General features: G+C 47.9%; 2 protein-coding genes across 3 annotated transcripts in view; one reads left to right on the forward strand and one right to left on the reverse strand.

Moving 5' to 3' along the window:
* The window catches only part of LOC310907097 (antigen-presenting glycoprotein CD1d-like), a 56,588-nt gene that overhangs the window by 30,369 nt on the left and 2,808 nt on the right, over positions 1 to 23,411 (reverse strand). The window lies entirely within an intron of this gene.
* On the forward strand, positions 6,422 to 11,119 carry LOC310907099 (uncharacterized protein). 2 transcript variants are annotated; one of them, XM_083856969.1, is made up of 6 exons: positions 6,435 to 6,497; positions 9,168 to 9,253; positions 10,431 to 10,472; positions 10,575 to 10,765; positions 10,845 to 10,885; positions 10,971 to 11,119. In XM_083856969.1, the coding sequence occupies exons 2-5, from the start codon at positions 9,185 to 9,187 to the stop codon at positions 10,882 to 10,884; spliced, it is 342 nt and encodes a 113-aa protein (XP_083713095.1). In that variant the 5' UTR covers positions 6,435 to 6,497; positions 9,168 to 9,184; the 3' UTR covers position 10,885; positions 10,971 to 11,119. The 2 variants fall into 2 exon arrangements, 1 of the variants encoding a protein (XP_083713095.1); XR_014589548.1 differs by lacking the exons at positions 9,168 to 9,253; positions 10,431 to 10,472; positions 10,575 to 10,765; positions 10,845 to 10,885; positions 10,971 to 11,119 and adding exons at positions 6,575 to 6,942; positions 7,109 to 7,413 and having other exon boundaries at positions 6,422 to 6,497.

Raw genomic sequence — 23,411 nt, forward strand, 5'->3', positions numbered from 1 at the left:
GTGAGTCTGGAGGTGGGTTTTTCTGCTGCTCTGGGGCTGTGCTGGGATGCCTCAAATTCCAGTCAGAGGTGCTGGGCACTGCTGGGCCTTGGGGACACCACTGAGAGGCAGCTGCTTTGGTTCTTAATACCTGGAAATCCATGGATTGCTGGGTGATTTCCATAAGTTCTCCTATTTTGTAGGAGCTGCAGGGTGAGGTCAGTATTCTGAGGGAGGCCCTGGCAAAGCTGCCGAGGACAAGGAACACGGAGCATCCGGGGGCTTCTCCCTCCTGAGTTTCTCCTGGAGCGTGCTGCGTGTCATGCTGGATGTTTAACCTGGCTTTGGGGTGTTCTCCTGCAGTCCCAGCTCCAACTGCTGCCCCTGAGCCGAGGCCTTGCTGTGTCCCAGCACTAAACCCGGCAGGTGGGTCCTGCTTTTCCAGCCCTTTAATCCCATGGGCAATCCCAGATTCCTGGAGCTCCCCTGGGCCCAGCCTGGACTCGCTCCCTGGGAGCTGCACTTCAGTCTGCCTGAACCAAGGACCTCCTGTTTGAAACTTTATTCCTGCTGTTTTTCTTCTTGCAGGTAGTTGGCAAAAAAGGAGAGAGCCAGTAGGAAGTGGAGCCCCTGGAAGGCCTTATCCCAGGTCAAGGTTCCCACTTTTCTCTCTGACTCCTGGAGAAACGCCTGATCAGAACCAGAGACTGTCCATTTGATTTCCTGCTCTTTACAGTAAATCGTGGTTTTCTGCTGGTTTCTGTTCCTGGTGTCATCCTCCTCCTCCTCCTCCATGGATTTGTCAATAGAATTCCTGACTTTTGCTGAGTTGAATTTTGTTATTCCAGGAATTGTGGCTCTTTGGTTCCACTGAAACTTCCCATCTCTGCTGGGAGTTTCATCTGTCAAATACAAGTAAGATTGGAGTTCCTTTGGATTGTTACTCCCACAAACTAGAGATCATTCTGGAATAGGAGTAAATAGGCATGTTTAACTCCCTCTTCCCTGGAAAGTCAGAGCAGAGGCAGCAGATTTGAAATCATCATTCCATAGACTTCCACAGACTTCCTGGCTGTTCCAAAAGTTTTCCATGTTAGAAATTCCTGAGCTTGTTTTCTAGGCAAGCTGGGAGTTAGATATTATTCCTTCCTTTTATTTGATGTTTTTCCTCTCTCTGATTTTAGTAAGGCAATATTTATTTTTTTCTTATTTTTCATCCAAGTTGGAATTTTGCTAATTCTTAGGGGACATTTCCAAGGAAATTTCCCCAGTTAAGGTTGGTAAATCAGGAATGTGTCAGCACCATATCCACAGAATTCTGGGAATTCCCAGGAAAACTTGTAAAGTGTTTAATTGCCTCGATTCATCTCATTTTCAAGTTCAACTGAGTGTATTTTTAATTACATAAGTTCCATTAAAACTTAAATCCTGGCCTAGTTGCTGTTCCTTGGACACAAGGGGGTGGTTCTTTCCTGCCTTGGCACATGTGGGTGTTCATCCAAAGTGAACTTCCTGCTAAAACAGAATTTGTTTCCAAGCAAAACTGGGAATTTTCTAGAAAACCTTTTTTTCCTGGAGGCACTGGGTTTGTTTTCTCTATCCCTGCCTAATCAAGAAAACTCCTGGGGCCTGTGTTAGGAAGTGGCATGAGGGGAGGGCTGTGTTTATTTAATTTCGTAATTTTTTTTACTTATTGTTTATTTTATTTTTTACTTTTTGATTTTTGTATTTTATGTTAAATATTGTATTGTGGTTAATGTTTTAATATTTTTGTTTTGTCTTTTTAAAATGCTTTTGGTTTATTTCTTTAATTTTTATATTTTTAGTCTATTATTTTTTTAAAAAATTTTCAAATTTTTCTTTATTACTATTTAAAATCTTAATGACTTTTTTTTTATATTTATGGATATTATTTCAGTTTTTACATTCATGTTATTTATTTTGTATTTTTAAATTTTTAAATTATATTTTAAATTTATTTTAGATTTTATTTCTTTTCTTTTTTTAATTTTTTTATTAACTTTTGAGATTTTTTTAAAATTTTTATTTTGTTTTATTTTATAATATTTTTTTTCATGTTTTCATTGTTCCTTTTTTTTTTCCTTACTCTTTTTTCCCCCGAGTATGTGGAAGTTTGGTCCCGCCCCCATCCCGGGCAGTGCAGGGCGGGGGGCGGAGCCGGGGGCGGAGCCGGGGGCGGAGCCGGGGGCGGAGCCGGGGGCGGAGCCGGGGGCGGAGCCGGGGGCGGAGCCGGGGGCGGAGCCGGGGGCGGAGCCGGGGGCGGAGCCGGGGGCGGAGCCGGGGGCGGAGCCGGGGGCGGAGCCGGGGGCGGAGCCGGGGGCGGAGCCGGGGGCGGAGCCGGGGGCGGAGCCGGGGGCGGAGCCGGGGGCGGAGCCGGGGGCGGAGCCGGGGGCGGAGCCGGGGGCGGAGCCGGGGGCGGAGCCGGGGGCGGAGCCGGGGGCGGAGCCGGGGGCGGAGCCGGGGGCGGAGCCGGGGGCGGAGCCGGGGGCGGAGCCGGGGGCGGAGCCGGGGGCGGAGCCGGGGGCGGAGCCGGGGGCGGAGCCGGGGGCGGAGCCGGGGGCGGAGCCGGGGGCGGAGCCGGGGGCGGAGCCGGGGGCGGAGCCGGGGGCGGAGCCGGGGGCGGAGCCGGGGGCGGAGCCGGGGGCGGAGCCGGGGGCGGAGCCGGGGGCGGAGCCGGGGGCGGAGCCGGGGGCGGAGCCGGGGGCGGAGCCGGGGGCGGAGCCGGGGGCGGAGCCGGGGGCGGAGCCGGGGGCGGAGCCGGGCAGTTCACGGGGCAGGGCCGGTCAGTGCTGGGGTTCTCGGTGTTTGGGTTTTGTCTGGGCTTGTCAGCCAAGTCATAAACAAGCCAACTCGGCTCCTGAACTCTCCAATGAACGTTTGAAACGCTTCCACAGAAGGACACGTTAAGAGTGATTCCAAAGGAATATTTGTAAATGAAGGGTAACGATTTCTGGGGAATTTCCTTGGGAATTATGAACCTCATGCATACGGACTTTCGGAGGTGGAATCCCCGTTTCAGCCTCGGGCACCTGCAGGAGAAGAGGGGTCCTTATCCACAGCAAGGGAAGCCCGGTGCCCCATCGTGTCAGGTGCAGACAATGAACCGTCCCAGGAATGAACAGCAAGTCCCCTCTGCGCTCACCCTTAGAGTGGCAGCAGTTGCAGGTGAGAGATGCCACAGGATGGGGAGGGGAGAGAGCAGCCCCGGGTGGAGCTGGGAACAGTGAGGGGGGACAGAGCAGCACAGGTGGAGCTGTGATGGATAATGAGGGGGCGGTTCCAGCCGGGGGAAATTTAAAAGGGGAGCCTCAGCTGAATTCGGTATCGCGCTGTGAGGAGTGAGAAATTTGTATTTAGGTTGTGGCTGTGCTTCATGAAGTGACTGCAGGAGCACTTGGATTTGGGGTTTTACTTCAGGAAGCGACGAGGGACAAACTTCTATGCTAAACAGATAAGCCAGTTTGGGTTTATTGGGGGGACTTTTTACCTTTTCAGCTTCGTCTCACCAATCCCTCCCCGGTGCTCCCAGAAGAAAAAGGAGTTATGGAGATAAAAGGAGTTCAAATTGATCGAAGGAACTCCTTTTCTGTTGTTGTCTGTGTTTAAAGTGGGGGAGTTTTCTCTTTACCTGGAATTTTAATGAATAGTGGAAATTTTGTGTGGCTTTTATTTAATGTTATGTACTTAGGGGATATGTAGTATTTTGTGTGACTTTTTGGAGTATTATTTGTTATATATAATTTGGTTTTTGAGTGACGGTAACTTTATGGTTGGGTTTGTTTGTATTTGAGGTAGAAATGATTTAAGTAGCTCTTTTTGAGGGACTTCTGAAATGTGTTATTGGGGTTTTGTGTGTTGTATGGAGGGATTCAGGTTGGGTAGGGCTGTTTTTTTCTGTTTGGTGGTTTTTAGTGATTTCTTGTGTGGCTTTATTCTGTTCGTAGGTGGTGTATGGTGAGGGATATGTGGTGTATTTAATTCATGTTAGAATTCATAGTTCACATGGTCAGAATATTTTTGAACTGAGTTTCGTTGTTGAATTGTTTTTGGGAGGATATTGTGTTTTTCCAGGGTTTATTGTTTAAGGTTCACAGTGGTGTAATAGGCTGTGGTGTGAGGTATAGAGGAAGGTTTATTTATTTAAGAAATAAAATAAAATAAATAATAAATAAATAAATAAGTCAGGTGGCTTTTATCATAGGGAGCATCTAGTGTTTGTTTTAGTGGGTTTGAGACAGTGTGATGTAGTTAATTTTTTAGGGTTTCTTAATATTTACAATTAAATGATTTTTTTGTGTTATTGGGGTTTGTTTATTTAGCCTGCTTGGCTATGGTATATGTTTTATAGTTTTGGATAATTTAGGGGATACTGTTTGTAGTCTAATGGGTCTTTTGGTTTTGTGTGTATTTATAGGTGGTCTGTTTGTTTTGATGGTTTTGAGGAATTATGGGTTCATTGAGTTAGGAATAATTGTTTTTGGTGCTGTTAGTTTAAGCGTATTTGTGCTATTTTTATTTTTGATGATTGATTTGTTTATTGTTGTGCTTCTCTGGGTTTTTCAGTCTGCAGCAGGTTTAAACAGTCAGAAGAAAAAGGGAAAAAAAAAGGCTTTTCTTTAGCTGGCTAAAACTAACTAAGAGCAAAGGAGATCTGTGTGCTGCAGTCTGTCTGTGCTTGGGCTGAATACACTGGACAGGGAATGCACAGGAGTAAACACTGTTTTCTTAAAACAGGCTGCGTGCTTTTTCTTTCCTTGCTTAGCTCTCAAAATCAGTCTGGAAGGTACAGAAGGCATTTTTGAAGTAGTTATTTTAAATGTTTGAGGGTTTTTTGGTGGATAAAATGTTTATTTTGGAGGAAGTTTGTTTGAAGTTTTTGCTTAGTTATAATGAAATTATTTTATTTCTAATTAGGTGTTTTTAGTTTTTATTGCAGTTAAAGGTTGTGAATTTTTTGTTATGTTAGTAATAGAAAATGGGTTTTGATTTGGTATGTAGAGATGGGATTGGTGTATATAGTGTGCTGGTGTTGATTAAGGATCTAAAATTCTGTGGTTTTGATGTGTTAGCTTAATGAGTTTTTATAGTTTAAAAGATGTGGGTTTTATGCTTCTTTGGTTAGAGGCAGGTCTTTAAGTTGGGGGGTTCTGAGTATGTATTTTGGAGGTTTTTTGAGGAGAATGGATATAGGGGTTATTTTTTTTATATTTGGAAGATGGACTAGGAATAATAAGAGTTGGCTTTTTTTTGCTGGACTTTTGTTTGTGTTTTCTAAAATTGATATATTTGTGTGGCCAGGGCAGTGGTGTTTCTGGTGCAACTCTGAGCATCCCTTATTGTTTGTGTGTTTCAGGTGGTCACTTGTCTCACACTGAGATCCTCTCACCCAACAGCCCTGCTGAGATCATCCGTGGATGTTTGGTTTTCTTTATGGCACCTGACTGAGACAGCAGGAATTTCCCAGAGGCAGAGACAGCCTTCCTTGGCCTCGATGTGGATTCTCATCCCTGGACATCCCAGAGATAAGTGAAGGGCTCAAAGCCACAGAGGGGGTGAAAGTGGGATGTGGGTTGGGAGTCACCGGGAGGGATTTTTGGGTCAGGTTTGGAGATGGGGATGTCCAAGCTGTGACCCCTTTAGGGCACGTGAAGGGAAGGTCTCACAGTGCTGAGGTGTGCAGGGCAGAGCAGTCCCAGGGCATGTCGTGTCACTTGTCTGTTGTGCACTCTGTGTCTTTTGTGTGTTTTGTTTTGTGTGTCTTTTGCCTTAACCCTTCAAGGGGTCTTTTGGAGACCCCAAGCATTGTTCTTAACATCTCCTTGTTCCTTGGACAGGCACTGATATCATTGAACTTTGACTCAGGTGCTCAGACACACATCAGGATCCATCTCTCTTCACAAGTGTCCAGTCTGATGCCTTTCCAGGTCTTGTTCTGAGCTGTATTCACAGCTGTGCACTGCCACCATCCATTCAGGTGGATTAGGTCTTGTCAGAATGCAGAGACAGGTAGATGATTCTGACCTTAGGATTCTCAGGCATCCATCTCTGCTTTTCTTGGAATCAGTGATCCCGTTGGCATCTTCTTCCTGCAGGGTTCTCTGAGCCTGGTCAGCTCCCCATCAGTCTTACCTCGGTCATCTCATTGCGAGTTCTCTCGGTCCTCAGGGTCATTCTTCTTGCTGAGAGATTTCTGTCCCTGTTGTGTCCTCCCTTTTGTCCTGTCCTGTGTCACGGGGGTTGGTGTGTTTGTCCTGGAGCTGCTCTGCCTTGTTGCTCAGTCTGGGTGTGGGGGGAATGGGACAAGTCCTGGGGAGTTGAAATTTGTCATGTGGGGTGTAGTTGGCCTGTAGAGGGTATTCCTGGATTGACACAAAGTGTCTGGAGCTGTCGAGTCCTCCTGCAGCACTTTGACTTTTGTCCTGACTTTGTTTCAGGTGCAGATGGATTAAATCCATGGCAGAGTGCCCCATCCCGGGTGAGGGGGCTCCCCTGAGAAGGTCAGTCACTGTTTGCGTTTGCAGGGGAATGTAAATGGTGGCCATGTTACAGCACTGCTCTTTGTCTTTGTTTTTAGGAGGTAAGGCTGGATCTCTGCAGTCAAGGTGAAGTGGATGAGGTGAGCAGTGATGGTGGACAGAAGCAGTTGCTTTTGCTGAAGTCTCACTTCTGGTTCTACTCTAAGCATTCACTGGTTTTATTTATTTATTTATTTTGGGTGGTTTCCTTGGCAGATGTGCTGGCCCAGGATGCCAGAGGAGGGTAGATGGGTGCAACATCAAGGTTCACTTGTGCTGTGCTTCAGGCAGAGCAGGGAGGTTGCTGTTTCATAGTAACTCAGCATAATTTTTCCTTTTTTGTTTCTTTGCAGGTGCTGCTGCTGCCCCAGGTGTGCCAGGGAATAGAGGGAGGGGGTGAGTTGGCACTTGGGCAGGTGGCCCAGAGGTGAGTGCTGTGCTCAGTGTGTCCCTTTTCCTTTTGCTGGGTTCACTCTGGGCAGCCTCTGGAGTGGGGGGAAGATCTGAGGGGGGGCTGGGACAGGGGTGCAGAGGAGCCCCGGGGGTGACTCTTCTGGAGGGGAATAGTCACATTTTCTGTTCTGTGGTTCCAGGTAGTGTGAGGAGGTGCACAGCTGGAGTTTGGATATGGCAGCACTGAGAGAACGTCTTCAAATCCACGGAGCCAACACGTTCATTTCTGCCCAGGATGGATTTTGTCCACTCATATTCAAAAGTTAAGTTGCTGGGGCTGGTGGTTGGGAGAAGGGAAAAAACCTTTTCAGTGCCAGGAGGCAATTTAAAGTTACCTGAGAGAGGAGAGAGCCCTTGTGGGATGGACCCCTCAGGAGTAAAAACAGTGAGGGTGACACAAAGTGTCTGGAGCTGTCAAGTGATCCTGCAGCACTTTGACTTTTGTCCTGACTTTGTTTCAGATGCAGATGGATTACATCCATGGCAGAGCACCCCATCCTGTGTGAGGGGGCTCCCCTGAGAAGGTCAGTCACTGTTTGTGTTTGCAGGGGAGTGTAAATGGTGGCCATGTTACAGCACTGCTCTTTGTCTTTATTTTTAGGAGGCAAAGCTGGGTCTCTGCAGTCAAGGTGAAGTGTACGAGGTGAGCAGTGATCAGTGGACAGAGGCAGTTACTATTGCTCAAGCCTCACTTGCTGGTGGAACGCTGAGCGTCCAGTGCTGTGTGTTTTAGGTGTTCCACTCACACGATGCCGAGCTCCCCTCACCAACCAGACAGTGGGAGCATTACAGGACTCTATGGTGAAGCCTTGACCTTCTCCATTTGAAGGGGCCATCCAGGTGGGCTTTGGTAACAGCCGAGGAGTTGAGGTGAGTCAGGGAGGAGGAGGGAGGCTCTTCTCAAGTTTCAGCAGTGCCACATCACCTTGTCTGCTCTTAACCCAGGCACACCCCGCAGTGTTGGTGTCTGAGCAGAGCTGGAGCACAGGGCCCAAGGACCTGGGTGTGCTCAGGAGGTGGTGAGTAGCAGAATTGCTGGTTTTTGCCCCATGTGCTGCTGAGATCACACGGTCACGTTTGCTTTCCTTTATTGTAGCTGAGTGTGAGATAACAGCCCAGTGACAGCAGGAATTTCCCTGAGGGAGAGGTGGCCTTTTTTTGTACCTGACGTGGATTTGCATCTCCAGATGTCTGAGAGATAAGTGGAGGGCTGGGAGCCACAGAGGGGATGAAAGTGGGGTGTGGGTTCAGGGGTCACCAGGAGGGGTTTTTAAATCAGGTTTGGAGATGGGGATGTCCAAGATGTGACCCCTTAGGCTGTGTAAAGGGAAAAGTCTCATTTTTGATCCCAGTGCTGAGATGTGCAGGGCAGAGCAGTCCCAGGGCAAGGTCGTGTCACTTGTCTGTTGTGCGCTCTGTGTCTGTTGTGTTATCCCTTTGAGGGATCTGTTAGAAACCCCAGGCATCGTTCTTAACATCTCCCTGTTCCTGGTGCTGATACCAGGCCAGGCATCAAACCCTTGACTCGGGTGCTCAGACACATCAGGATCCATCTCTCTTCACAACCATCCAGGCTGGTGCCTTATCCATCTCTCTTCACAACCATCCACTCTGATGCCTTTCCAGGTCTTGTTCTGAGCTGTATCCACAGCTGTGCACTGCTGTGATCCATTCTGGCAGATTAGGTCTTCTAAAAGTGCACAGCTGAGTGGAGGATTCTGACCATAGGATTCTCAGGCATCCATCCCTGCGTTTCTTGGGATCAGTGATCCCGTTGGCATCTTCTTCCTGCAGGGTTCTCTGAGCCTGGTCAGCTCCCCATCGGTCTGACCTCGGTCATCTCATTGCGAGTTGTCTCGGTTCTCAGGGTCATTCTTCTTGCCCAGATATTTCTGTCCCTGTTGTGTCCCCCCTTTTGTCCTGTCCTGTGTCACGGGGGTTGGTGTGTTTGGCCTGGAGCTGCTCTGCCTTGTTGCTCAGTCTGGGTGTGGGGGGAATGGGACAAGTCCTGGGGGCTTGAAATTTGTCATGTAGGGTGTAGTTGGGCTGTAGAGGGTATTCCTGGATTGACACAAATTGTCTGCAGCTGTCAAGTTATCTTGCAGCACTTTGACTTTTGTCCTGACTTCCTTTCAGATGCAGATGGATTCAATCCATGGCAGAGTGCCCCATCCTGGGTGAGGGGGCTCCCCAGGGAAGGTCAGTCACTGTTGATAATGAGAGTCCCATATTTCACATTTATTGGCACTCCAGTGCAGGGCACCTGCATTTACAGCTCCAAACAAGTGAGTCCCTTGGTAACCCCCCCTGGGGAGCAGCTGGAGCCTGCTCTGGGCTGGGCTGGGGGACCAAACACTTGGGGCTGACACAGCTCCACACTGAGGGGGCTTGGGAAAATGCCTGGTTTTGTCCAGGATTTTGTTTTTAATCTTTCTACAAGGCTTTAGTTGTCAACTTGGTAAAAATAAATGCTAAGGACTTCAAACCATGAGGGGCTGGCAAGTTATGCACACCAGTGACAGCTTTTTTGTTTTGTTTTGTTTTTAAATAGCTGTGAGGCTTATGTCTTGATTTTCAGACTCTCTTTTTTTGGCTGACTTTTTGTTAAAAATCTTATTTTGAAGTGCCTCAACCAAGGACATCCTGTTTGAAACTTTATCCTTGTTGTTTTTCATCTTGCAGGTAGTTGGTAAAAAAGGATGGAGCCAGTAGGAAGCAAAGCCCCTGGAAGGCCTCATCCCAGTCCAGCTGTTGTTTTGTGTTCTTTAAAAGATTTTATATTTATTTTTAATTTTTAACTTTTTTTAACATTACTTTTAGATTTTTTTTTAGATTTTTATTTTATTTCCATGTTTTTATTTTTTGTATTTTAAATTTTTAAAAACTTTTTATTTTTATTCAGTTTTTTTTAATTTTTATTTTTTCATGTTTTCTTTGTTCCTTTTTTAAATACTATTTCTTACCCAGAGTATGTGGAAGTTTGACCCTAAAGGAGAGAAAAACCAGGAAAAGACTGACATCAAAGAACACTAAATTCATTTGTGCCATGCTTTAATATGAAAAAGATAAAGGATAGCATGAAAAAAGACCAAGCATTCTCTGTTTTCCAGGAGACTCCCATTCTCTGAGCACTGACCACCCTTCCGGTGGACTTCTACACAGAAACCATTAACTTATGTTTTCTTTGGGGTTGTTTTTTGTTGGTTTTTTTTTTTTTTCTCCATTCTCTTTCTTACCCTGAGTAGAAAAATGACCTCCATGTCCATTGGATGTCTGGATATAATTGAGAGTGCAGTTAGTAAAAAACCTCTATTTTCTGCAAAATTAAAAAACCTGAATGGAGAAAGCTGTGAACACTGTGGTGCCTTTTTTTCTTTTAGGTCTCATTCTCCCCATGCACAGTATTACCAGCAGTAACTTGACGTTGAGGTGTATTTCATTGTTCTTTGTCTTTATTTTTAGGAGATAACATATGATATTGGCACTCCAGGTGAAGCAGACAGGGTGAGTGTTGACTGGTGGATGGAAGCAGTTGTTGCTCAGGTCTCAATTTCTGGTGCAACTCTAAGCATACACTGTTGAGTTTTTTTGGGGTTTTTTTTTTAGGTGGTCCACTTGCAAGGTGTTCCAGTCCTGGATCCCAGCAGCTTGGTGGGTACAAGTTTAAGATATACATGTTTCAGAGTTCTGTCAGACTGGAGCAATTGTGTTTTCACAGTAACTCAGCCTGCTTTTTGCCTTGTTTCTTTGTGGGAGCTGCTGCGGCCCTACGCATACCAGGGAAGAGGGGCAAGCAGGTGAGTTGACATTTTGACAGGATGACTCAGGTGAGCGGTGTGTAACAGCACGCTAAATGTGTGCCTTTTCCTTTTGCAGGTACCCTCCGGGCAGCCTCAGGAGTCAAATGATGATCTGAGGTGAGCCGGGGTAGCGGTGCAGGGGAGGCCTGGGGATTACTTTTTCTGTCAGGCAATTGTCACATTTTCTGTTTTGTTGTCTTAGGTACCATGAGGTGCAGAGCCCAAGACTGGATATGGCAGCACTGAAGTGGATGTGTTCTTTTCCATTGAAGATGGATTTTTGTCCACTCATCTTGTGAAAGATAAGGGGAAAAAGCTTTGCAAAAGGAGGCAATTCAAAGTCAGCTTAGAGGAGAGGGCCCTAGTGGGACGGGCCCCTCGGAAGTAACGGGAGAGGGTTTCACCTCGGCCTCACTGGAGGCTTTGCCGGGCAGGGCAGTTCCGCGTCCTCGCGTGTTTTGCGCCGTCATCTGTCTTTGAGTCTCAACATCCTCGTGGACGTTTTTACCCGAGGAGGTCGCCTTCGGGTCCAGAGCTATCGCCACGGTCCCCCGGCAGTCATCGCTTCCTTCTCTCGGCCTACCCAGCTTCTCGAGCATCGTATTAACAACTTAGGCGCTAGTTCTTGTAAGGAGTTCCGTTTCATCATCACGTGCTATTGCCTTAAAGCTTTCTTTCCTTTGGTGTCATCAGCCTGTGGCTCATCTTGTGCTAGGAGTCTTGGGTCCATAAGGTGAAGCTGCCTGGCAGTTTCAAGTCGTGTCTGCTGTGTTGTCTGCGTCTGCATTGTGTTGTTTGTGTCCCTTGTCTTCTGTGTGATAGGCCTTTGTTACATCCAGACGCTTTATCTGCATCATTCCGGCCCACATCGGCCGTATTCTCCTCGCGTACTTTCCCAGATCATCCTTATTCCGGCCTCGTTACATTTTGACTTTTTGAGGCCGGCACACGGACACTTGAGCGTTTTCATCCGTTTTCATTCTCAGCTTCGGTAGCGCCGCCTTTTCAGATGCCATTCTCTTGGACTTTTATAGGGAAGGTATTAGATTCCCCTCACGTGCCTGCAGTATCTTTCAGAGTTATCTGAAGTCAGCACTTGTATTCTACCTGTCTCTGCTCACGTTGTATGTGCCAATGTTGAATGCGCCAATATTGCGTCTCTCAGTGTCGGCTTATATTGTGTGTGCCTACATTGTATCTGAGTCTATTGCATCTCACTATGTTGGTTTATATTGTATGTGCCTACATTGTATCTGAATATGTTGTATGTGACTATGCTGGCTTATGCTGTATCCTATTGTATGTGTCTATGTTGTATCAGGCTATCTTATGCCACTTATGTGTGAGCTGCCCTGCCCTGGCACATAGTCTTAGTGAGGTAGAACAGTTGTAAAACTTCAGAGTTCACCTCTTTTCTGTGGAGTTTTGGGCATAGGAGATATGGGCCTGGAGTGGGGATAACTTGCTGTCAGATAAGCCCTTGTTGACCACCTCTTGTTGTCTTCCAGGTCCCTGAGGAGGATTAGCATCTCTGTGCTTGCTGATGCTACAAGTTTCCTGGAATCTACCATGTACGCTGAAGAGTGACTGTGTGTGTATGAGAGTTGTCTGTGTTTGCTTGTGTTTGCCTGTGTGTGTGTGTGCGCTGACTGGTTTGACTGGTTGTAACCTTGTGTGCGTGACTTTTGCCTTTCAGGTTTTTCAACACATTTTAAATTTAGAATAAAAAATCCCCAGCTGGGGGGGGTTTTTTAATTTCCCCCCCCCGGCTGGGTTTTTTTTTCCTCGGTCCCGGCCGGTCTGCGAGGCGATGTTCATCGCCAAAGTTTGGGTGCCGACGGCCTAGGGACCGGGGTTTTCGTCAGGCAGGCCGGTTTGTGTTGAGGCTCCCGGGAACCACGTTCCCGAGGAGTGCTGTGAGTGTGTGTTGATGATTGGGGGTTGTTGGGAGGTGCTTTGAGGTGAGAGTGAGGGTGGGTTTGTGTGCAAGCTGAAGGAGGTGCGTGTGGTGGATGACTGTTCTATTTTACATGTGCTGCTTTTGTTTTGCATTTCCTGTACCAATAAAATGAGATCTAATGGATGTTTCAGAAGCAGAAAAACTGTTCTATTGTCTCAATGTGTATTTGGCTTGCGGTTCCCTGTATTGTTCCGTATTTGCATTTGCTGCCGTGTTTCCATGTATTGCTGTGTACGAAGCTGTACTTTTATCAGCGTGTCTATGGGTTGTATCTGTACTTGCATTTGTATATGTTGTTTCCATGTGTTTTGCTGAAGTGTAAATAAAAATGGTCATTCAATAGTAGTTGAATCCACCTTAATTAAGATTCCCTCCCGCCCCCTCTGCCCCCCTTTGGCTCCTGTCTTTATTTGGTGTCATTGAGTCATTTTCTCTCACTCTATTTCTTGCTTTCCTTCACTCTATTTCCCTACTTCCAGGTAAGTCTATTTATTTTCCTCTCTATATCTTCATGCTATTTCCTTTTCTCTCTCACTCTGCTTCTTTCTCTCTTAACTCTTTATTTTCCTCTGTTGTTCTATTTCTAGCTGTTTGTCTTTTGCTTTCATTCTGTGTTTCTCTCTAGCTCTGTTTCTCTTTCCCTGTGTTTCGCTGTAACTCTATTTCAGTGTAACTCTGTTTCTCTTTCAGTCTCTGTCTGTTTCTCTGTTTCTCTCACGCTCACTCTGTCTCAGTTTCGCTCTAATGCTGTTTCTCTTTTACTTCCACTCTAACAACTCTGTTTCTCTCCAAGTCTCTCTTTCGCTCTAACTCACTGTGTTTCTCTGTTGCTCTGACTCTTTTTTGCTTTGTTTCTCTGTCTGTTTCGCTCTCTCTCTCTGTTTTTTCTCTGTTTCTCTCTTTCTCTTTCTTTGTAATTTAAAGTTAGAAATAAAGTTTAACTTTATTTCTAACTCTGGTGCAGTGGTAGGAATTTTCATGCGGCCAAGGAACAAATATTAAAAAAAACTTTAAATAAATAAAAATATTTGGTCCCTGGCCGCATGAAAATTCCTACCACTGCACCAGACTTATTATTTTTATTCTTTTTAATTTATATATACACCCTATAGCCCCCCCCTATACACAGGGTATACATACTGTATGCCCCCCTAATTAGTCCTCCAGCTGGGAGCAGCTGATTATAGATGACTGCTTAATCACCACACCCCCCACTCCTACCTGGACCACTAATGACCCAATTAGCCAGTTGAATAATTAATCACCCTATGCAAATAACCTAATTAATTACCTACACATATGCAAATCGCTCAATTAATTATGCTGGTGATCTAATTAAATATTCAAACCACCCAATTAATTATGCAGGGTTACATTTACATATAGGGTTACATGTGGGGTTGATTTTAGGGTTCAGAATGCATTACGGTCAAAGGTCAGGGGGTCAGGGTCAAAGGCCGGGGGTCAGGGGGTCATAGGTTAAAGGTTGTAAGTCAGGGGTTATAGTTCAAAGGTCATATGTCAGGGGTCGAAGGTCATAGGTCAAAGGTCAGGGGATATAGGTCAAAGGTCATAGGTCAAAGGTCAGGGGGTCATGGGTCAAAGGTCATAGGTCAAGGGTCAAAGGTCAGGGGCCACAGGTCAAAGGTCAAGGGTCAAAGGCCATAGGTCATAGGTCAAAGCTCAAAGGTCGTAGGTCATAGGTCAAAGGTCATAGGTCATAGGTCAAAGGTCATGGGTCAAAGGTCAAGGGTCATAGGTCAAAGGTCAAAGGTCAAGGGCCATAGGGCAAAGGTCATAGGTCAAAGGTCATGGGTCAAAGGTCAAGGGTCAAAGGTCAAGGGTCATAGGTCAAGGGTCACAGGTCATAGGTCAAAGGTCAAGGGTCAAAGGTCAGGGGGTCATAGGTCAAAGGTCAAGGGTCAAAGGTCAGGGGTCAAAGGTCATAGGTCAAAGGTCAAGGGTCACAGGTCAAAGATCAAGGGTCAAAGGTCAAAGGTCAAAGGTCAAGGGTCAAAGGTCATAGGTCAAAGGTCAAGGGTCATAGGTCAAAGGTCAAGGGTCAAGGGTCAAAGGTCAAGGGTCATAGGTCAAAAGGTCATAGGTCAAAGGTCAAGGGTCAAGGGTCATAGGTCAAAGGTCAAGGGCCATAGGTCAAAGGTCAAGGGTCATAGGTCAGGGGTCAAAGGTCATAGGTCATAGGTCATATGTCAAAGGTCAGGGGACATAGGTCAGAGGTCAAAGGTCAAGAGGCCATAGGTCAGGGGTCAAGGTTCGGGGGTCAAAGGTCAGGGGCCAGGGGTCAGGAGTCAGGGGGTCAAGGGTCAGGGTAGCAGGTTAGGTGTTAGGGTTAGGGGTTAGGGGATAGCAATTAAACTAAGTGGACATTTTATTTTATAACTCTCTGAACCTCCTTGTTTATTACCCAAGAAATCTAAAACTAAGCAAACAAAAAAACCCCCAAAACAAAGCCCCCACAAACAATCCCCCCAAAAGCACGCAGAAAGAGAAAATTATTTCATTTTATATTATTATTTTTAAATTATTTTTATATTATTTATTAGAATGTATTTTTATTTTAATAAAGATTAAGTGTTTACCCCTTAGAAAACCAGTCTTTCAATTCTAATTAACTCTGGTTTTGATCTGTTAGGTTAATGAAGTCATATAGTTTAAAATATCAAGAAATAAATGCTACCAAAAAAAATAAAGATACAAAAAAATAAATATATACATAACAAAAAGACAACTATAACATCTAAGAATAATATCTTTAGTTACACTATTATTACATGTTCCATATATTATAGTATGTAAAATATACCTAATAAAATGAACATGATATAATAAACAAATTTTAATAATATAAATAGGTAGATTATATAAATAGATAAATTATACTAGATAAATACATGAGATAATAGAAATATCTTAATAAGAAATAGAAGAAATATGGAAATATAGCATAAAATTAAGGCTATTTTTGTTTTGGCTTGGTTGATGGCAGGGTTCTCGTAGTTGTTGTGGTTGGGGGTCTTTTGGGGCTTTTATTTTCGGGGATGTTTGGAAGGGGAATTTTGGCCACGTTCTTTTCTGCCTCCTCTCCCTGCGGCAGCGCTGCCACCGTGTGGACACAGAGCGGTACTGCAGCCCCCCCTCCCTGGCACCGGGCTCTGAACTGTGAGGCAATGCTGCCATCGTGTGGACACAGAGCGGTACTGCAGCTCTCCCCCGTGCCCGTAGCAGCCCTGGGCTGTGAACTGTAAGGCAATGCTGCCATCTCGTGCATAAAAAGCGGTACTGCAGTTCTCCGCCGTAGCAGCCCCGGGCTGTGAGCTCACGGGCAGTTTTGCCGCCCGAGGACCGAAAGATCATGGCCAAAAAGGCGAGAAAAAATGCGAGGACCCCCGGACACGTGGCAGCCGGCTCCCTGCGCGCGACCTAGGCCACGGAGCCGCCCGGGAGCGATTTTTTCCGCGGCGTACGCAGGTGCGCGGGCACGGGATGGGGGCTGAGCGGCGCCACGGCAGTGTTCGGGCAGGCGATGTGGTCAGGCGCCTGTGCGAGCAGCCGAGGGGGACATTTGGGGGGATGCCACAACCAAGATGGCGGCGCGACTCGCGGCGCTTGACCTTCTAAAGATGGCGGCCAAAAGGGCGGGAAACAGAGAGGACCTGTGGTGTGTCTATCTTAGTGCCTGCATAAAAATCCCCACCACGGCGCCGCCCGGGGACAATTTTCTGCGGCGTTTCCAGGTGTAGGGACATGCACTGTGGGTTCAGCCGCGCCGCGGGCGGGTTCAGGGTAGACATTTTAGTCAGGCGCTTGTTGTATACACTGATGGGGTCCTTAAGTGTGCCGCAACCAAGATGGCGGCGCGGTTCGCTGCGCCTGACCTTTTCAAGATGGCGGCGGGGAGGGGTGAAAGTGACGTAAGTCGCGGCGTCACCGAACAGAGCCGGGGAGGGACGAAAATGACCGAGTGTTGCCGAACAGCCGAGAAGAGCCGACGGCTGACGGAAATCGCCGAACAGCCGAACCCAGCCGAGTTTCCCCGAACGTCGCCCCCCTCAGCCGAACCGAACGAGCCGGGGCCAGTTCCGGGGCGCTCCCGGCCGGTGTCCGCCGTCACTGCCGCTTCCTCGGCGGGCCATTCAAGGCGGTGTCGGGGCCGCTGCCGATCCCCCGGCCGGCGGGCGGGCGGGACACGCTGGCGCTGTGCCCGGAGCTGGAGCACTCGCTGTCGCCGCTGGAGCCGTGCTGGGCGCTCCCGGGGAAGGCAGCGAAGAGAAACCGGTAAATTAGAATTAATGTAGAGGGGACAGGGCAGGCACAGGTGCAGCTGGGATGGATAACGAGGGGCCGGTTCCAGCCGGGGGCGGTTTAAAAGGGGAGCATCAGCTCAATTCGATATCGAGCTGTGAAGAATGAGGAATTTATCCTGAGTTCTGGCCGTGGTTCATGACGAGGCTGCAGGAGCATTTGGGTTTGGAGCATTTCCTCGGGGGACGACAAGGGACAAACTTCTATGCTAAACAGATAAGCCACTTTGGGTTTATTGGGGGAATGTTTTTTTTCTTTTCAGCTTCGTCTCACCAATCCCTCCCCGGTGCTCCCAGAAGAAAAAGGAGTTATGGAGACAAAAGGAGTTCAAATTGATTGGAGAAACTCCTCTTCTGTTGTTGTCAGTGTCTGAAGTGGAGGAATTTTCTTTTCAGCTGGAATTTTAATAAATAATGATGTTTCTATGTGGCTTTTATTCAATATTATGTACTTAGGGGATATGTAGTATTTTGCGTGACTTTTTGGAGTATTATTTATTATACATAATCAGGTTTTTGAGTGAGGATAACTTTATGGGTGGGTTTGTTTGTATTTGAGGTAGAATTAATCTAAGTAGCTCTTCTTGAGAGACTTCTGAAATGTGTTATTGGGGTTTTGTGTGTTGTGTGGAGGGATTCAGGTTGGGTAGAGCTGGGTTTTTTCTGTTTGGTGGTTTTTAATGATTTATTGTGTGGCTTTATTCTGTTTGTAGACGGTGTGATGAGACATGTGGTGTATTTATTTCGTGTTTGGTTTCATAGTTCACATGGTCAGAGTATTTTTGAACTGAGTTTGGTTTTGAATTGTTTTTGGGGGATATTGTGTTTTTCCAGGGTTTGTTTTCTAAGGTTTACAGTGGTGTAATTGGCTGTGGTGTGAGGTATAGGGGAGGTTTTTATTTATTTAGTGGTGGCTTTTATCGTGGTGAGCATCTAGTGTTTGTTTTAGTGGGTTTGAGAGAGTGTGATGTAGTTCATTTTTTAGGGTTTCTTAATATTTATGATGACATTATTGTTTGTGGTGTTGTAGGGGTTTGTTTATTTAGCCTGCTTGATTAGAGTGTATGTTTTATAGTTTTGGATAATTTAGGAGATATTGTTTGTAGTCAAATGGATATTTTGGTTTTGTGTGTATTTATAGGTGGTCTGTTTGTTTTGATGGTTTTGAGGAATTATGGGTTTATTGAGTCAGGAATAACTGGTTTTGGTGCTGTTAATTTGAGTATATTTCTGCTGTTTTTATTTTTGTGGATTGATTTGTTTATTGTTGTGCTTCTCTGGGTTTTCCAGTCTGCAGCAGGTTTAAACAGTCAGAAGAAAAAGGGAAAAAGAAGTCTTTGCTTTAGCTGGCTAAAACTAACAAAGAGCAAAGGAGATCTGTGTGCTGCAGTCTATCTGTGCTTGGGCTGAACACACTGGACAGGGAATGCACAGGAGTAAACACTGTTTTCTTAAAACGGGCTGTGTGCTTTTTCTTTCCTTGCTTTGCTCCCAAAATCAGTCTGGAATGTACAGAAGGCATTTCTGAAGTAGTTATTTTAAATATTTGAGGGGTTTTGGCATTTAAAATACTTATTTTGGAGGAAGTTTGTTTGAAGTTTTTGCTTACTTATAATGACATTATTTTATTTTTAATTAGGTGTTTTTATGGTTTTTTTTGTAGTTAAAAGTTGAGACTTTTTTGTTATTTTATTAATAGAAAATAGGATTTGTTTTTGTATATAGTGATGGATCGGTGTATATGGTGTTGACTAAGGATTAAAAATTCTGTGGTTTTGATGCATTAGGTTAATGAATTTATATAGTTTAAAAGATGTGGGGTTTATGCTTATTTGGTTAGAGGCAGGTCTTTAAGTTGGGGGGGTTTTGGGTGTGTATTTTGGAAGTTTTTTGAGGGGAATGGAGATGGGGTTATTTTTATTATATTTGGAAAATGGACTAGCAGTAATAAGAGTTGGCTTTTTTTTGCTGCACATTTGTTTGTGTTTTCTACAATTCATATATTTGTGTCGTCAGGGCAGTAGTGTTTCTGGTGCAACTCTGAGCATCCCTTATTGTTTGTGTGTTTCAGATGGTCACTTGTCTCACACTGAGATCCTCTCACCCAACAGCCCTGCCGGCACCAGGAAATCGCCGCCGCCGTCCTCTCGTGCCCGGAGCCCCGGCAGGACGCCGCCTCAGCGCCGGCTGCGGGCGGAGCAGGAGCGGCTCGTGCCGCCCGGAGCGCTCCCGGTCCCGATCGCGACCGCAACGCCGCCGCGCCCTCAGCCCGGGCCCCGAACCCCCCGGCCCCGATCCGGCGGCCCTGGCGGGAGCGGGGACATGAGGGGACAGCGGGGGGGGCTCGCCTGGCCGAGCTGGGATTGGCGGGGCCGGCGCTGCCTCCGCTTGTGATTGGTTGGGCTCACCTGGCCGGCGCTTCCTCAACAGGGATTGTCGGGGCCGGCGCTGCATCCGCTTGTGATTGGCTGAGCTGGCCGGCCCTGGGGCATAAATAGCAGCCTGAGGGGCCGGGGGCGTCAGTCCGGCGGCGGGACGGGGAGCGGCGTTTGGCGCTGTGCGGTCGATCGGCAAGAGCGCCGCTGCGCCGGGACGGGATGTCCGCAGCTGCCGGCCCGGGGAGCGAAGGTGAGCACGGACGCGACTCCCGCGTCCGCCTGCGCCAGTGTCTGGGGGCCGGCGGTGTCCTGGGGCAGTGGCGCCAGCCGTACCAAGGGAGGCCGGAGGCCTGGTGCGGGGCCTGGTGCGGCGCAGGAGGACCGGCTGCGGCTACCAGGGCCCGGCGAGAAGCGCTTGTGTAGTTTCTGGATTTAAAAGCAGTTTTTGCACTTTTTCTTATTTTATTTTGCTTTTATTAGAAGTAACTATGTTTTTCATATTTATTGCATCTTTTCATTATTTTGCTTGTTTCAATGCACTATTTTTGGCTCGTGGTTTTTTTTTTTTTTTTTTTTTTTTTTTTTTTTTTTTTTTTTCTTTCCTAAATATCTGATGTTAATTCAGTAAAGGTTGTAGGGCTAGGGCTGAAACAGCAGTTGTGAGCCCAGTAGAGACAGAAAGCCCCAGGATGTGGAATAAAGCCCTTGGCACTAGAGGCAGGCCCAAAACAGTGTGGAACAGTGGAAATGCTGGGGCTGGAGGGTTCTCCCCACGGGAGAAGGGGATGGAGCTGCAGCTCAGGGCCTGCAAGAGATGCCGGGGGGGGTTACCAGCCCTTGCCCCGTGGTACCCAGCAGAGGCTGAGGCTATGGGGGCTCGGAGGGCTCCAGGCCCCGAGAACCAACCCGTGGACACCTTTTGGGATGAGGGAGCAGGGGCCCAGTGGCTCTTTCCAGCCCCTGGTGCTGCCTGGGGGAGCTGGAGGGCTTTCGGACAAGTGCTGGCCTGAGACCCAGGGGAAGGGGGGAGATACATGTTGGCCTTCGGGCTTCAAGTGTCCCCAAGGTTGAGAACCCAGGAGGGTGGGTGATACAACTCCTAAAGACATTGAAGTGATGACAATGACTGACTTGTGGCCTTCTCAACAGCCCCGGGCTGCAGTGAGAAGCAGTAGCAGTTTTAGCTGCAGGCAGTGGGAAGCTGAGGAGCTGGAGCTGAGACAGCAGAGCTGGAGGAGACACAAAGATGGTAGGCTTTGGGGTAAAACCCCTGGGGGGCTGCTCTGGGGAATATGGAGCCGGGACGGGAACTGCGGGCTGGAGCTGAAATCGCTGTAAGGGCTGGGGTAGGGACTGGAGAGCTGTTGCTGCAGTAAGGATTAGCAGGTTGAGGCTTGAATATGGGAACAGGAGCTGAGCTGAAACAACACAGAGCTAGAGCAAAAATAAAAAAATCATACTCTGAGAACCAGAAGCAGCATTTTGTGCCACTGCTGGGAAGATGTGGAGACAGAAGTGGAATAGAAGAGCTGGCAGTGAAATAAAGCTTGTGGGACTGAAGCTGAAATCACTGGGCACTGCAGTGCTGCAATTGCAGTCACTGTTCAAAGGGGATAGTGAATGTAGACCTGGGAAGCGACTGTGAAATGGGACATGTGCCCAGGGGTTGGTAATGGAATAAAGATTAATGGGATGGAGGTGGAATACCATTTCTAGAGCTAAAGCTGAAACCGCACAACTAGAGACAAAAAAAGGACCCTGTTGTCTCAACCTGCAGCAGCTACACCTGGCAGAGACAGGCAGAAAAACGCACGCAGAGCTGGAAGAACTGTGCTGGACTTGAAATAAAGCTTGCGGGTCGAGAGCTGAAATCACTGGGGCTGGGAAGGGGACTCTGCAGGGCTCCAGCTGAAATCGCTGCAGCGGTGGCATAGAGACTGCCAAGGCCATAGAAACTCCAGGGCTGACATAGAGCCTGTATCATTGCTGTGCTGAAATCATTGTAGGCCTGTGATATTGATGTTGGGGCTGGGTCTTGAGGCTGAAATTGGGAGGAGAGGGGTGTACAGATGAAAAGGGATTGCTCTAAGATGGCTCCTTAGAAGCTGGCGCTGCTGGGATATTGCCTGGCTCTGGGTGTGGCACTAAAGGGCTGGGGCTGAAATCACAGTGGGGCTGGGATATTGACTGCAGGGTGAGCATAGACACTGTAGGGCTCAGAGCTGAATTGTTACCGGGCTGGTGCCAAGATGAAGATCCTGCCTATTTAAAGCAGGACAAGATTCAGGCTGTGGAGGTGGAGAAACACACACGTAGGGCTGGATGAAGAAGAACCCAGCTGGCCGTGAAATAAAGCTTGTGGGTTAAGAGCTATAACCACTGGGGCTGGGAAGGGCTTTCTAGAACTCCACTTGAAATCACCAGAGGGTGGGATAGACATTGTTAATGGCATAGGAACTATAGGACGGGTGTAAAGACTGTAGGATTTGTGTGCTGAAATCTCTGTAGGCCTGTGATATTGATGTTTGCACTGCCTATTGTGACTGAAAATGGAACAGGATCACTAGACCTGAAAAGGGGAATGGAAGATTGCACCAGAAATCCCAGGCTTGCACAGATATTGTCTGGGCCTGTGATAGCCGCTGTAGGGCTGCTGCTGAAATCACTGTGGGGCTGCAATTGTGAGTGGTAATGGAAAGAAACCGCAGAGCTGAGAAAGGAACTGAGAGGTGCATGGTGAAATGATGAAAGGGCTGGCATAGTGACTGTGGGGCAGGGATGGGGACTCTAGGGCTGCAGCTGAAAAGGACGGTGCGGCTGGGATATTGACTCTGGAGTGGACTTAGTGGTGATATTCAAATCAGCTGAATTGTTGCAGAGCTGGAGCCGAGACAAAGATCTCTAGCAGTGTGCTTTTTGCATGGTGGAGCTGCTACTTAGAGCCCCATAAACATCTCCTGTGGAAAAGCCACTCGCGGAGGATTCGGGCTAAGCAGTCAGACTCACATCACACATGCCGTGGCTAGGCTCAGCAAAGAGAGGCAAGAAGGGACTGTTGTTATGATAAATTCCAGCAAGGTTTGTTCCAGCACACCAGAGGGTTCAGGGACAGAAAGACCTGGCCATGTGCTGTGCACGGGCCTAAATAGGGATCAGGAACCAATGGTCTAAGGGCACGGGGGTGGTCCAAAGAGCAGGGCAGGGGTCAGTGATCTAGAGAGGGGATGGGGGTTCCGGGGACTCCACGAGAGAGTAGAAGAGTTGTTGCTCTGTGGGCAAACAGGCCTCACATGATAAATTCTTGGCTCTCTCATGCACCCTCATTACCCTTCCTGCAAAGGCTATGTGTGAGCTCTGATGGCACTCAGGGGCTTAACCCCTACAGAGCTGCTGCTGCTGCTGCAACCCCTGCACTGACCTACATGCCCATAAATCTTACCGCAGGTGATGGGAGGGAGAGCTCACCTGTGCTTCCGCCACCAAAATACCCAAGCAGAGGCTGTGGCCACAAGAAGCAGCACCGCAATGGTGACGCTGATGGTAGGGGATGTGCTGTGCTTTGCTGGGACAGGGAGGGAAGAGGGCGACTGTGTGAGAGTGACAGCGCCCATCAGGTGCTGCCCCTCACAGGGCCAGTGGCTGTCATCTGCAGCCTGCACCCCATGTCTGAATGGAACCTACCCCACGGGATGAGAAGGCTGCGGGCGCCCAGGCTCTGGTGGCTCACACGGCTGACACAGCTGTGCCCAGCACGGGGGGCCATGGCCAGGACACTGCAGAGCTGGTGGGTGAGGTCAGCCTTGGGCAGGATGGGGCTGCTGTTAAACGCCGGGCCCGGAGGCACCTCTTGGCCGTCCCGCAGCCAGGCCACGCTGATGGGATTGGGGTGGAAGCCGCTGGCGTGGCAAACAGGCAGCAGCCGCTCTAGCCTGGGGCTGTGCGCAAAGACCGTGGCCACAGGCAGCTCTGGGGAATGAGAGCAA

The sequence above is a fragment of the Zosterops lateralis genome, assembly GCF_965231275.1.
Source record: "Zosterops lateralis genome assembly, chromosome: 3".
In the NCBI taxonomy this organism is placed as follows: domain Eukaryota; kingdom Metazoa; phylum Chordata; class Aves; order Passeriformes; family Zosteropidae; genus Zosterops; species Zosterops lateralis.

Excerpts from the sequence above, each read along its gene's own strand:
- LOC310907099 (XM_083856969.1), top strand. The coding sequence starts at position 9,185 with ATGAGAGTCCCATATTTCACATTTATTGGCACTCCAGTGCAGGGCACC. Across the intron at positions 9,254-10,430 it reads GCATTTACAGCTCCAAACAA|GAGATAACATATGATATTGG; the intron begins GTGAGTCCCTTG and ends CTTTATTTTTAG. Across the intron at positions 10,766-10,844 it reads CAGGGAAGAGGGGCAAGCAG|GTACCCTCCGGGCAGCCTCA; the intron begins GTGAGTTGACAT and ends TTCCTTTTGCAG.